This window comes from Nansenia antarctica, assembly GCF_963989245.1.
Source record: "Nansenia antarctica genome assembly, chromosome: 4".
In the NCBI taxonomy this organism is placed as follows: Eukaryota; Metazoa; Chordata; class Actinopteri; order Argentiniformes; family Microstomatidae; genus Nansenia; species Nansenia antarctica.
Genome location: NC_137689.1, coordinates 7,676,861 through 7,691,842, shown reverse-complemented (window position 1 = coordinate 7,691,842; position 14,982 = coordinate 7,676,861). Strand labels below are relative to the sequence as shown.

The window sequence follows — 14,982 nt, the reverse complement described above, 5'->3', positions numbered from 1 at the left end:
CAGGTATAGGGCCAACCTACAGTATGCCACTGTATGCCAATATAATCCAATAATGTTTGTTAATCCTTTATTTAGAAACCAAACATATGCTAAGTTGGCTTAGGCAGCCAGTGTAGCCGCGGGAGGCTGCAGGGTGTGTGGTGGAACAGCCTGTAATGCAAGAGCAGGTCATTGCTGTCAAGTTTGTTTGTTTGTTTATTAGGATCCCCATTAGCTAATGCCATGACATTAGCTAGTCTTCCTGGGGTCCGACACAAAAATCATATTTGGACAATTGTCAACATACATACATAATACAATGTATGTATGTACATAATACAGATCGGCAAACAAGATAAATCATCTACTGTTCATTCAGAGTTAATTGTATTAAGTGCTCTTTTATTGTTTTCTTGAAAGTGCCTCTAGAATTAGATTTACTAGCATGCTTGGGTAAAGAGTTCCATAAGTGTTGTTAATGGCAAGAACGGTCATGTTAGAATGAATCGAATGAGGCTTTGATGATACTGTGAACAAACCTGTACAATGAGAGAGAGACTCATAACAGACATCGACACCTGGGACCTCTGCCCAACCCTGTTGTTATACCTGGCTTCAAACCACAATGTTTACATTAACAGCTGTCTGCAACGAAACCCAATGAGTCCTCATCCTATCAATTCTGTTCATAATAGCTACGACACCACAGCATTTACACATTCCCACAGGCTTGTAAAACAAGTAAAACACAGAGAGATCACTGTAATTTAACCCATCGGGGGGAAAGGGTCATTTAGCCCATCAAGAAGGGGGGCAGAATTGCCACTCTGTGAGGTGAACGCACAACAGAGGTGAAAGAGGACATCCTTCCTTCCTCTAGTGTTGTGACGGCCCCTATGGCCTCTGGCCAGAGCGTAGATTAGCCTACTTTCTCCTGCGACGGCTGACAGGTTAGATGACTTCATTCACTTAGACAAATGTATTTGTTGTAAGACGCTTTGGATAAAAGGGTGTCTGCTAAATGGCAAACATTGTAAATGTAAAATGTAGAAGAAGAACATAATATTGTTATGAAATGATCTGATAATATTGTCTCCTTACAACAGCTCATAGATAGTCATCAGAACGGATACAAAAGAGTAGCTAAGGGAACAGATATCAGATGCATTATCAAAGATTAGCATATTTAAAAAATAGCAGGTGTAACTTTCCCATAGGAAAGGAGACATACATGTACAGTGGGGGAAATAAGTATTGAACACATACATTTGAATTCAACATATGCAATATTCCATTGCAGCTATTCACATTACATTTAGACCAGGCATTGGTATTAACTCAATAAAACTATTATAAAACGTTAAAAAATCCTTGCAAAATTACCTTTTTCTCTGACTTGTTTTTTATGAACACGCTAATCATCTTGTCTTGTCTGCTGAACTTCATCAGCGTGTTTATACCAGCTACTGAAGCACATAACTCTATTCATGCTCTTCTTTATCATCATGCCATTGTGTTCGTTGTAATTGATTACCATAAATTATCAAAGCACCGTTACTACGTACCCTGGGCAGGTGTCGGATTACCAAAGATGCATCGGTCCTGAAAATAAGCCTATTTTATAACGCTATTCATGCAGGAGTTATCCTGACAAATGATGCCAGGTATAATTCCCCACCACACAATGGACCAACACGCATGATTCATGCAACAGTGCATGAATCAATTTAAAGCGGTTTCATGTGGTCATCCAAAACTGTAGGGTGTTGTAGGGCAGTTACAACACCACGGGTAAAGACAGACGGGGTAGAGGGAGACATGTCGACCCAAGTCAACAGGACACAAAGAGGAAATAATCCTCAACCCTGTTTTTATACCTGACTTCAAACTGTAGTATTATAAACATTTTAAAGTTATTTCTTTCTGAGTGGGGCAGTCCCACTCATATTTTTATAGGGCAGTCCCACTCACAGATATAGTGACGACAGACAGGAAAGTAAGGAGAAGAAGGGAGAGAGGGGGCATGTCAGCAGGGCATGGGCTGGATTCAAACCGATGCCGACATGGGCATAATGTAGTGCACTGTATAGACCGCGGTGCTAGACCACTGGACCACCCCAGGCCATTGTAGTATTTAAATTAAGGAAATAAACCTCCTATCAATTCTATTCATATGACATCTCTGACATTAACACATTCCTACAGGCTTGTATGACATCACAGAGAGGTCAGTCATTTGGCCAATCTGGGGACAGGATCTCAAGAAGGGGGGCAGGATTGGTGTCTCCCTATACATTGTGATGTCAACCTGCAATGTCTCACTACTCTCTTTCTGTCTTTCACACACACACACACACACACACACACACACACACACACACACACATCAGTGGGAGGTTCGTCAGGGTTGAGGGACACAGGTGTAGGTCAGCTGTGTGTGTGTGTGTGTGTGTGTGTGTGTGTGTGTGCCACACAGACTCTGTGTTTAGAAATGGGGTCAGACGGACAGTGGTTCTTGGAAACACTTAGATGTGTTGTTGAGAGCCGCCTTGGGAGTCGATGCTGATAATGATGCGATGCATTACTCCAAACGACCATTGTAATTACGTCTGCACAGATGGTGATGATGACCCTGTTTTTTGTGTTTTAAAAAGCAATAATAAATGATAAATAACAGTAGACCAATTGCAACATTTAATTAATGTATTTCATAATTATGAAAAGGCTATATGCTGGTGATATGATGGGCTCTTGGGGTATTGCTGTTGAGATGTTGCTCATGCTTCATTCTGGGTGAGTCCCCTCGTGCGTTGCTCCATAGAGGACAGCAGGAAGGGGAGACTGTCTGTCTGTCTGGCGGCTGTGGCTCAGGAGGTAGAGCTGGCGTCTAACGATCGCAAGGTCGGCAGATCGGTTGTTCGAACCCCGGCTTGGGCCACATGTCGAGGTGTCCTTGGGCAAGACACTCAGACTGAACCCCCAAATTGCTCCCAATGAGCGGGCCGGAGCCTTGCATGGTAGCGAAGTGTGAATGTCTGTGTGAACGGATGAATGAGAGGCCGTTGTCAAGTGCTTTGGAATAAGACGCTGTGTAAGTCAGTCCGTTTACAATTTGTCCAGCCTACGGACCAGTCTCCAGGGAGGAGGATGGAGGGAAGAGGGATGACAGGAGGGAGGAGGAGGGAGGAGGAGAAGGAGAGAGGAGGGAGGACAGGACGGAGGAGGAGGAGGGAGGAGGGATGACAGGAGGGAGGAGGAGAAGGGAGGGAGGAGGAGGGAGGAGGGAGGAGGGAGGAGGAGGACAGGACAACCTCAGTAGCTTATCTCCCAGCGAGCTGAGCCCATACAGCTCCTCCAGTTGCTGAGGGAGGGGGGGTGAGATGGGGGGTGGGGGGTGAGAACACCACATGGCGGACACTGGGGTGTGTCACGGAGAGACATGCATCGGGGGCAGCGAGAGGCATCGGGGCGAGAGAGAGCGAGAGAGACTCCACCGCTGAGCGATTTCCAGCCTATTATTAGCTTAGGAACAGCAAAGCCTCTTAGAGCGCTTTATTTAACCGGATTGGCAGTCTGATGGTGCTGTGGGCACTTCAGTTGGTGTGTGACGCACTCTGCCATCCCTCAGCAGGGCCCTGGGGGCCCCCCGAATCCCCAAACCCCCAAACCCCCCTAACCCTCCCTAACGCAGACCGGCCATGGAGGAGCAGCTGGGGACTCCCATGATCCTCTTGGTGTGACTGGGGACCGGATGGAACATCTGATCTCTCCAGTGTTTAGAAGGCTGATGAGGAGACTCTGTCGACAGCTCATAGTCCGGCCTGTTTCGTACAGTATGGACTGTATGGACAGTATGGGATGTGGTTTGTCAGTATGTGGAGTGTGTTTGTGTCTATAGGTGGCGCTCTCTCTGTTTGTGATGCTGATTACACGGTCCTGTGACTGTGTGAGTGTGTTGACCTGCGTCTTAAGCCTGTCTCGTAGACTAGACATGCAGTCCTACCCTCCCCCTCTCTCCTCCTCTCCTCTCTTCCTCTCCTCTCCCCTCCCCTCCTCTCCTCTCCCTCCCCCTCCTCTCCTCCCCCTCTCCACTCCCTCTCCTCTCCTCTCCTCTCCACATCTCTCCACTCCATCCCCTCTCCTCCCCCTCTCCTCTCCTCTCCTCCTCTCTTCCCCCTCTCCACTCCCTCTCCTCCTCTCCTCTCCTCTCCTCTCCTCACCTCTCCTCTCCTCCCCCTCTCCTCTCCTCTCCTCCTCTCCTCCTCTCCTCCTCTCCTCTCCTCTCCTCCCCTCACCTCTCCTCTCCCCCTCCCCCTCCTCTCCACACCCTCTCCTCTCCTCTCCTCTCCGCTCCTCTCCTCCCCCTCTCCACTCCCTCTCCTCTCCTCTCCTCTCCGCTCCTCTCCTCCACTCCACTCCCCTCCTCTCCTCTCCTCTCCTCTCCCCTCCTCTCCTCTCCGCTCCCCTCCTCTCCCCTCCTCTCTGGGAGCAGGTGTTGGTGGTCTGGCTCTGACAGGGTGCTTCCCTCCAGCTGGACCCCCCCCACCAGGTATTGGGTGGCGGGCAAGTCTTGGCCCATGGGCTCCCCCCCCTCCCGCTCCCCCCCCCCCCCCCCCCCACACACACACAAAACCACACAACCACACACCCTCCCGTGTGATAAAGCCATGGTATTAACAGAAGGGTTTCAAATCAGTCATCTGATATGAGCCACGCCATAAAACGTCTAGTAGCTAACGAGCTCTTAGATTAGTCATAGGAGCGTTCAGACACACTCTCTCATAAACACACGTGTACAGTACACGCGTACGCAAACGCACACTTTACACTGAGAGAGAGACACACACACACACACCAGTATGACAAGTCGTCTGGCAGTATGATATCTGGATGGGGGAGGAGACGACAAACAGCCATTGTTTAGCCGTTCACGATACACTCGCCAAATGAGCGCCACTGGTTGTTGCTGTTTTCATCATTAGGTCATGTTTTTGTTTTGGCTGAATTCCTCTTCTCTGTGTTTGCTGGGGCAGCGGGGGGCTTGTAGGGGGGGCACATTGGACCCTCATCAAACAAGATGGAGCCTGGTTGAGAGGCTGGTGGACTCCCTGTTCTCCCCCACTCTCTCCCCCCTCCTCCTCCTCCTCCTCTGCCTCTCTCTCTCCTTTCTCACTTAGTGAACCATGCTAATGAAGTGGAGCCTGCGGTGGGGGGGGTGTAGTAATGGATGGCTGAGCCCCAGCCTCTCTCATTAAGAGCAGCGTTTCAATAGAGGAGGTGAAACAACACACAGGGACATGGTTGTTTACCACGTTAAATTCAGGGTTCTCTCGCAAAGAGGATCTTTAATGAAAGGAGGAGTGTTTTGGACGACGGCGGCTCTCGCTAACGTCTTTGAAATTGTAAATGGATGAATGCTTCTCCTGAGCATCTCTCCTCTGGAAGATGAATAAGTGCTTCTTGTAGCTTACTGTATGCTAATTGTGTGGAAGTGCCCCTCGTACTTTGAGAGAGGGAGAGAGAGAGAGGGAGAGGGAGATGGAGAGAGAGAGGGAGATGGAGAGAGAAAGGGAGAGGGAGAGAGGGAGAGGGAGATGGAGGGAGAGAGGGAGGGGGAGATGGAGAGAGGGAGAGAGGGAGAGAGAGAGAGAGAGAGGGAGAGAGAGAGAGAGGGAGAGAGAGAGAGAGAGACATTTTTCACTTTCACTTTGAGGTGTGAAATGCCATGCAATTAGCGAGGGAATTAAGCTGTACAGATTTGCAAACTCAGTTTATACCACTCGGGTATCACTCGGGTATGTTTTTTCACTACGTAGGAAAAACTACAATATCTAACCTTGTTACCACAGCAGTTTTGAGTGACTGGTTTTGGTGTGGCTACTTTTGGAAGTAACTTTAGTAAAACAAAGAGTTGGAGTATTTTTTTTTTTAAATATACTTGACATACCGTACATGACATCCATGTTTAATGTCAGTGAAGTGAAGCATAGAAACCTGGCTTTTGTTACTAGAAGACTCCACAGACACATAGCAGTGTGTGTGTGTGTGTGTGTGTGTGTGTGTGTGTGTGTGTGTGTGTCTGTGCGTGTGTGCATCTGTGTGTGTGTGCGTGTCAGTCTGTCTGTCTGTGCGTGTGTGTGTCCATGCATGTGTGTGTGTGCCCTTCCTCCTCTGAGGGGTGTGTGTGTGTGTGTGTGTGTGTGTGTGTGTGTGTGTGTGTGTGTGTGTGTGTGTGTGTGTGTGTCAGCCGGTGCCTCTGACCTGCTTTGTTGTCCTTCCCTCGTGTCAGTCAGACGCTGTCGTCAGAGAATCTGACTCTCAGGGAGGGAGGGAGAGAATATGCCTCTCAGGGAGGAGGGAGGGAGGGAGGCCGGGAGGGAGAGAATATGCCACTCAGTCTTGTGACAGTCACGGCCACTGTGGGGCTGCTATAAATACAGAAGCTGCCACTTCAGCTGAGGAGGAGGGAGGGAGGGAGGGGGAGAGGAAGGGGGAGAGGGAGGGAGGGAGGGGGAGGGAGAGGGAGAGGGGGAGAGGGAGAGAGAGAGGGAGAGGGAGGGAGGGGGAGAGACTCCCCTGCTAAAGAATCCTCCATTGACAGATTGTGATAGCTCTTCTTTAGCTTCAGTAAAGAGACACTGTGTGACATGCTGCTGAAATGCTGAATAACACGATTTGTCTGAGATTTACATCTAAGATCTAAATTGATGTACAACTGTTTTGGTTTCATTTCACAACAATGAATGATGATGTGTATGCCATGGCCTACAACCGAGTCTTGGCTGGATCACCGTATGTATGTACAGCAAACGCTCATGATTGTTTAGAGAGCATTGAGATCTGAGTAAGGTCTGGCCACAACAGACCACACACCTGTCTACCTACCACCTGTCTCTATGATATTACATGTTGAGAGTCTACCTACCTACCTGTCTCTATGATATTACATGTTGTTCACACACCAATGGCGGCAAGCTACCATGCAAGGCGCCGGCCCTCTCACTGGGAGCAATTTGGGGTTCAGTGTCTTGCCCAAGGTCACTTCGACATGTGGCCAGCCGGGGCTCGAACCGCGGATCTGCCAACCGTGCGATCATTAGACGGCAGCTCTCCCTCCTGCGCCACAGCCGCCCCAACCTCACCCGCCACCTGACTCTGTTTTGTGTGTCTTGTTAGTGCCAGTTGTCAGTGACTAGTAACATTCCACCTTTCATGCTGTGTTGAGGAATTTCATGTATTAATGTAGGCCTAAGTGTTGTTTCAAAATAATTTGATCATGGCTCTAACTGAGCCTACATAAAGTGACATGGTATTCCAAATATGTCTGGATGTGTTTTGATCACTGTGGACTTGTGAAATGCCATGATCTCATTCATATTTCTGTACTTGTTGTCCTCCTCCTCTTGTTGTATTTTTATTATTTTTGTTGTCTTTTTCTTTGCTGTTATGGACCTGAATAAAGCAGGGTTTCCGTTAGAAAAATTTGCCGTCGGACATCGTGTCCGGGAAGAATTCGATTTACCGGACAAACGTGATATATTCCGGTCATCATATTAAAATATAATATTTTTTTTTTTTTTCAAAATCATATTTTTTTTTCTTCAAATCTAATATAGCTGTTTGTCGCGGTGATTACTGTTGTGTAGCGGCCTATATATGCCATTTAATGTCTATTTCTCATCCGATACGATTAGATGCGAGCTATATAATAATATAACATGATTTGACGCATGCGCGCTATGCCATGCGTCAAATCCAGCGCTGAACGGGTCCAGCGCTGAACGGGCGCCTCACTGGGAACTGAACAGACAGCATCGATCAATGAACGGACTCCACATTACGTTAACTGAAGTTTGTTAAATTGTTTGGGATTAATGTGAGTTTTCTATTTTCTCTTTCCAGTTTTACCCTTTTTTTTTTTAATCAATAAAACAACGTCATTTCTATAACCAGGGGGGTGTTCCATCGACGTCTTTGGAGGAAAGTCTGGGCTTGTTTTGACAAGTCTCGCGAGATCTATCAAGATATGCCTGGATCTTTTTAAGAGTCTCGCGGGACTTGGCGAAGTAGGCCTAGGTTTTCCTTTGGCGACGTTGATAGAACACCCCCCAGGTCTCGCTGGTTGGGAAGGCATTTCGTTTAGCTGCCTGTCAAATCATACTTAGGGGATAGCCCTGTAAGCTCATACGGGTCTGTATGTCGTCCTGAAAACCGGCTGTTAGATCATATCGCTGAAGTTTGTCTCCATCTTAGTGTAAATGTTGTCCGTTTCGTTTGTTATCCTTGTTATTGTGCGATAAAGTTAAGGCTTTCCGCTTCGGGCCACCATTTTCAGCTGGGCACCGGACACACACACACTCGTGCACGCGCGGCACTGCCCGAGAGAGAAGGACCCGCCCCCTTTGGTTAGCCTATCCGCTTGTTAAGTCTGACGTCAAAAGTGACGTTTAGCCATTTCCGAGTCCAAATCAGAAATTCTCCGCACCGGAGTACCTGTGAACTACAGCGGTAGAATGACAGTTTAATCGTTTTTTAGACTCGGATCTATTCATACAACAAGGGACACAGCACTTTACCGTTTTCTCCATATTGTCAGGGTATTTGAGCCTCGGAAAAGCGCTATATAAATATAATTTATTATTATTATTATTTCGGCATCTCGAAGACAGCGCCTCAGCCAACGTTGGCCCCGGAAATACGTCACGACTTAACAAGCGGATAGGCTGGCTGGAGGGGGCGGGTCCTTCTCTCTCGGGCAGTGTTGTGTGTGTGTGTTTGGTGCTCAGCTGAGAATGGTGGCCCAAAGCCAATTTGAATACAAAATGTGAACTTTAGCGAATTGTATTCAAATTGTGCTTAGAGGGAATTATTTTCACCGGACATTTTGTCCGACGAGTTTTCAATTTGTCGGACTTCGACAAATTTTACCGGACAAAGTCTGGGAATTACCGGTTAACGGAAACCCTGGAATAAAGTAAAGTAAAGTTAAATTCAATTCAATTGAACATCCATACATAATCTCTGTGGCTTAGCCTAGCTAGCGTGTGTTGTGTTCACATCGGTCACACTGTATCACTGTATCCATGACATGATTTTTTCACTACAGTGTTTCAAGTTGGTCTGAGTGCTCATCTCCCTTTAGAATCCTTCATCAGGCACATAGATCAAACATCTACTCATACTCTGTACTGCAGGGGGTCTAGTAGCACTGAAACATTAGCTACTTTGTAGTGTCTGCCTGGCTTAGTCTAACATCATATACTATAGATACAACTATACTCTAGTATACTCTCTACCTCTCATCATCGCGAAAATCTGTGCAACAGGTTTGACAGAGAACGTGACAGAAGGTTCTATGGCCTGGGCAGGCTGGGTCGGACATAACAGCACAGTGCAGCCGGGTCCGTTTGTCCCCTTTGGGTGCAGCCAAGGGAGGTTTATCAATAACCTCTAATAGAGTGGTGGTGGCGTGGACAGTTGCCCCAGTGTGTGTGTGTGTGTGTGTGTGTGTGTGTGTGTGTGTGTGTGTGTGTGTGTGTGTGTGTGTTGCAGGCCAGGCAGCTCTCTAGGTCGGGGCTGGGCCAGGGTTAGGCTGGGCCGGGCTGACCCGGGGTATAAATAGTCCGCTGGCGCGGCCGTGTTGACAGCCGTGAGCACGCACCGCTGTGTGAACTTGTTTCCTGAGTAGCGATGGCGGTTGCATCGGTTATCCCTTTTTGGAACCGTGCCCTCTATGCCCCGTCTGCCCTGAGAAAGGAAGGAGAGATAGATAGATAGATAGATAGATAGATAGATAGATAGGGGCGGCTGTGGCGCAGGAGGTAGAGCCGGCATCTAACGATTGCACGGTTGGTAGGTCGGCGGTTCGAACCCCGGCTGGCCACATATCGAGGTGTCCTTGGGCAAGACACTGAACCCCAAATTCTCCACTCCCAGTGAGCGGGGCCGGTGCCTTGCATGATAGCTTGCCACCATTGGTGTGTGAATGCGTGTGTGTGAATGGGTGAATGAGAGGCCGTTGTAAAGCGCTTTGGATAAAGGCGCTGTATAAGTCAGTCCATTTGTTTATGAAGTGACTCATCCTCCCTTTTCCTCTTCCTCTTCTTCTTCTTCCCTCCCCCCAGACCTGGAGCCTGACGACAACACGTCCTTCTACATCCTGAATGTCGGCCAGCCCCAGTCCGTGGTCAGCCAGTCACACATGGGCCTCCTCCCCCGCGGCCACGGCGGCCTGCAGACCCACGCCCACTCCCAGGTCATCAACGCCTCCCCCCGCCTGGGGTCCCACCACAAGGCGTACGACCCCGGCAGCTACGACGGACTAGCCACCCTGGACTCTGGTACTCACAAGTACGGCAGTGGCGGTAGCCCCGGGGGGGGGCTCGGGGGGGGAGGAGGGCTGCCCCCCCCGCCCCCCAAGGCCTTCTCCTGCCCCAGCATCCAGATCACCTCCATCTCCCCCAGCTGCTGCCAGCAGGAGATGGAGGAGGCCGGCGACGAGGAGAACATGCGGGTCAACGGGCCCGACGGCGGTGGGGGGGACTACCACCACCACCACCACCACCACGACCGGCTCCCCTTGTCCCGGGACCACCTGTACCTGCCGTTGGACCACTCGTACCGGGACTCGTCGCTCAGCCCGTCCCCCTGCAGCAGCCTGTCGTCCAGGAGCTGGTTCTCGGACGCCTCGTCCTGCGAGTCCTTCTCCCACGTGTACGACGACGTGGACTCGGAGCTGAACGAGGCGGCCGCCCGCTTCACCCTGGGCTCGCCGCTGGCCTCCCCCCAGGGGCCCGCGGGCACCGTGGGGGGGCCCCCCACGGACGAGGCGTCGTGGCAACAGCAGCACCACCTCCTGGCCTCCTTCGTCCAGCAGCACTCCTCGTCCCCCCACTCCCACTCGCACTCGCAACAACACAGCCACTCGCAACACAGCCACGGCCACTCCCACTCGCAACAACAACACAGCCACAACACCTCTCCCCACGGCCACACGTCCCACTCCCTGTCGCCCCGCCAGTCGCCGTGCCACTCCCCCCGCACCAGCGTCACGGACGAGAACTGGCTGAGCCCGCGGCCCCCCTCCCGACCCTCCTCCCGGCCCGCCTCGCCCTGCGGCAAGAGACGACACTCCAGCGCCGACATCTGTTACCCGGGCGGCGGCGGTGGGGGGGCCGGGGGGTCGCCGTCGCCCCACCACTCGCCCACCCCCACCCCAGGGCCGTCCCCGCGGGGCAGCGTGACCGAGGACACCTGGGCGGGGCCCCCCCCCAGGGGCATGTCCCCGTTCCAGTGCTGCCCCCCCTCCTCCTCGGACATCGCCGACAACAACATCCCCTCCAAGACCAGGAAGACGTCCCAGGACCGGACGTCTGGGGGGGGAGGGGGAGGGCAGGGGGGTGACCTGGGTCTGGGTCTGGACGACTCTGGACACGTGTCGCCGCTGGTGGACTTATCGTCCCCGTCCCCTGAGGACGGCCTGCTGCACCCGCTGAAGAAGGACGGCCCCGGGGAGCACTTCCTGTCTGTGCCCTCCCACTTCACCTGGAACAAGCCCAAGCCGGGACACACGCCCATCTTCAGGTACGTACCTGTCTGTCTGACCTCTCTACAACCAGGCTAATATGACCTGTCTGTCTTACCCCTCTACAACTAGGCTAATATGACCTATCTGTGTAGCTAAGTAGCTCAGTCTTGTTAAGGTTGAGCTTGAGATGGTGGGCTGACATCCATGTAGAGATGTCAGCGAGACATGCAGGGACACGTGTTGCCACATGTAGGTCAGAGGGGGGGGAAGGACAGAAAGAGCTGCGTGTCATCTGCGTAGCTGTGGTAGGAGAACCCATGTGAGGAGATTACAGAGCGGACTTGTGCGGTATAGAGAGGGAACAGTAGGGGCCCCAGGACAGATCACTGGGGTACCCCAGTGGTGAGGGTTCGTGGAAAAGACAGCGATTCTCTCCCAAGTCACCTGGTAGGAGCGACCCGCCAGGTAGGAAGCAAACCAGGAGTGTGCAGTGCCAGAGATGCCCAGTTCTGAGAGGATGGAGAGAAGGAGGATCTTGTGGTTTACTGTGTTGAAGGCAGCAGACAGGTCCAGGAGAATGAGAACAGAGGAGAGGGAGGAAGCTTGAGCAGAGTGGAGGGCCTCCGTGACAGCAAGGAGAGCAGTCTCTGTAAGCCGGATTGGTGAGGGTCTAGATGTTCCATCTTCTGGAGACCAACCAGGCTAATATGACCTGTCTGTCTGACTTCTACAACCAGGCTAATATGACCTGTCCTAAATTTCGTTGTTTGGTACCTGTACTGTAGCAATGACAATAAAGACCATTCATTCATTCATTCATTCATTCATTCATTCATTCTACAACCAGGCTAATATGACCTGTCTGTCTGACCTCTCTACAACCAGGCTAATATGACCTGTCTGTCTGACCCCTCTACAACCAGGCTAATATGACCTGTCTGTCTGACCTCTCTACAACCAGGCTAATATGACCTGTCTGTCTGACCTCTCTACAACCAGGCTAATATGACCTGTCTGTCTGACCTCTCTACAACCAGGCTAATATGACCTGTCTGTCTGACCTCTACAACCAAGCTAATATGACCTGTCTGTCTGACCTCTACAACCAGGCTAATATGACCTGTCTGTCTGATCTCTCTACAACCAGGCTAATATGACCTGTCTGTCTGATCTCTCTACAACCAGGCTAATATGACCTGTCTGTCTGATCTCTCTACAACCAGGCTAATATGACCTGTCTGTCTGACCCCTCTACAACCAGGCTAATATGACCTGTCTGTCTGACCTCTCTACAACCAGGCTAATATGACCTGTCTGTCTGATCTCTCTACAACCAGGCTAATATGACCTGTCTGTCTGATCTCTCTACAACCAGGCTAATATGACCTGTCTGTCTGACCCCTCTACAACCAGGCTAATATGACCTGTCTGTCTGACCTCTACAACCAGGCTAATATGACCTGTCTGTCTGTCTGACATTCTGTCTATCAGTTCTGAGCATGGACACGTACAGTATATATCACTGTCCTTATCAGGCATTATTGGGGTCAAGGCAGAGTACACAGAGGGATAAGATAGGACCCTTAACACTAGGACAGCCGTGCCTATTTCACCTACTCATAGCGCTGCCTCGGGGGGGTCAAATGACCATAGTCTTTAGAATGGGAAGCTGCTACTTACACACAATGGCCACTAGTTGGAGTGTCTTATAAATGATCCTGCCTCCTACACAGAAAAACTGCAAAACAGCTTCATGCTAGCTTATCCTGATGTGATTTTGAAACTGTAAGGATACTGGGTGGTAGAACGCACATATCTAGGAAAAGTCATGAAAGGAGTTTCCTGAAATTTGATTGAGTGCAAAGGTATACATTTTGTTTTTACTCACGCGGTCAAATGACCCCACCCATGGCTGTTCTACTGTTAATACATTTAGTGGCAAGTTATCAAAAGGCTTGAGATGCTATATATTATGTAGATAAGAGAATAAGAACAGTGTTGACTGTCTGATCGTGCGATTTTGTTGCACGACAACATTCGATTCTCAATTCACACCACCGAAGTGAGTGGGTGTGAATGGAGAATCGAATATTGTCGTGCGACAAGATCGCATCGCACGCCGTGTGCATTGTCTCATTCAAAACAATGGAATCGAATTCGGCGGTGCGCCAAAATCGGGGCCGTGTGCATTGGCCTTTACGGTCACAAATTAGCAGCATAGATTATTACTGCAATATCATTCCGTAGGTTTCATTCATCCTTCTGCTTGTTTATAAAGCTCTCCCTGCACAGCACCAGAATATCTGAAAGACCTTTTGCTGGCATATCAGCCCAATGGAGCTCTCAGATTTGGTGAGGCTGCATTCTCATTTTATGCACCCAGATTGTGGAATGCACTGCCAGTTTACATTAGAGATGCAACCTCAGCACACATTATGTTCAAGTCAAGACTAAAAACCCATCTTTTTAATATTGCCTTTAAATGACTAAATGATTAAATGATGATTATATAATGATTGGAGCACTTTGAGCTGCAACGTTTGCAGGAAAAGTGCTATACAAATAAAAGTTATTATTATTATTATTATTATTATTATTATTATTATTATTATTATTATTTCAGTGTAGAAAAGGCATTTGAGTGAGCAGCACATCTGAGCACTGGAAAGCTGTGTTAGAGTCAGAGTACTCGCTCTTTAAACTAGCGCGGGGTTGTAGCAGCAATCATCTAAGATTACCCATGTCTGGGAGGAAGCACATGTGAACACACAAACACAACAACACACACACATGTGAACACACACACACACACACACACACACACACACACACACACACACACACATGTGAACACACGAACACAACAACACACACACATGTGAACACACAAACACAACAACACACACACACACACACACACACAAACACAACAACACACACACACACACACACACACATGTGAACACACAAACACAACAACACACACACACACACACACACACACACACACACACACACACATGTGAACACACAACAACACACACACACACACACACATGTGAACACACAAACACAACAACACACACACACACACATGTGAACACACAAACACAACAACACACACACACACACACACACACATGTGAACACACAAACACAACAACACACACATGTGAACACACAAACACAACAACACACACACACACATGTGAACACACAAACACAACAACACACACACACACACACACACATGTGAACACACAAACACAACAACACACACACACACACATGTGAACACACAAACACAACAACACACACACACACACACACATGTGAACACACAAACACAACAACACACACACACACACACATGTGAACACACAAACACAACAACACACACACACACACACACATGTGAACACACAAACACAACAACACACACACACACACACATGTGAACACACAAACACAACAAC

The 14,982-nt window shown here is 49.5% G+C and overlaps 1 protein-coding gene across 1 annotated transcript in view; it reads left to right on the top strand.

The window, feature by feature from the left end:
• The window catches only part of nfatc3a (nuclear factor of activated T cells 3a), a gene marked incomplete at its 5' end in the record, with an annotated part of 78,718 nt that overhangs the window by 8,046 nt on the left and 55,690 nt on the right, over positions 1-14,982 (top strand). The window contains one exon of the mRNA XM_080528104.1: positions 10,104-11,562. Coding sequence (XP_080384230.1) covers positions 10,104-11,562 — 1,459 coding nt within the window. The remainder of the gene's footprint in view (positions 1-10,103; positions 11,563-14,982) is intronic.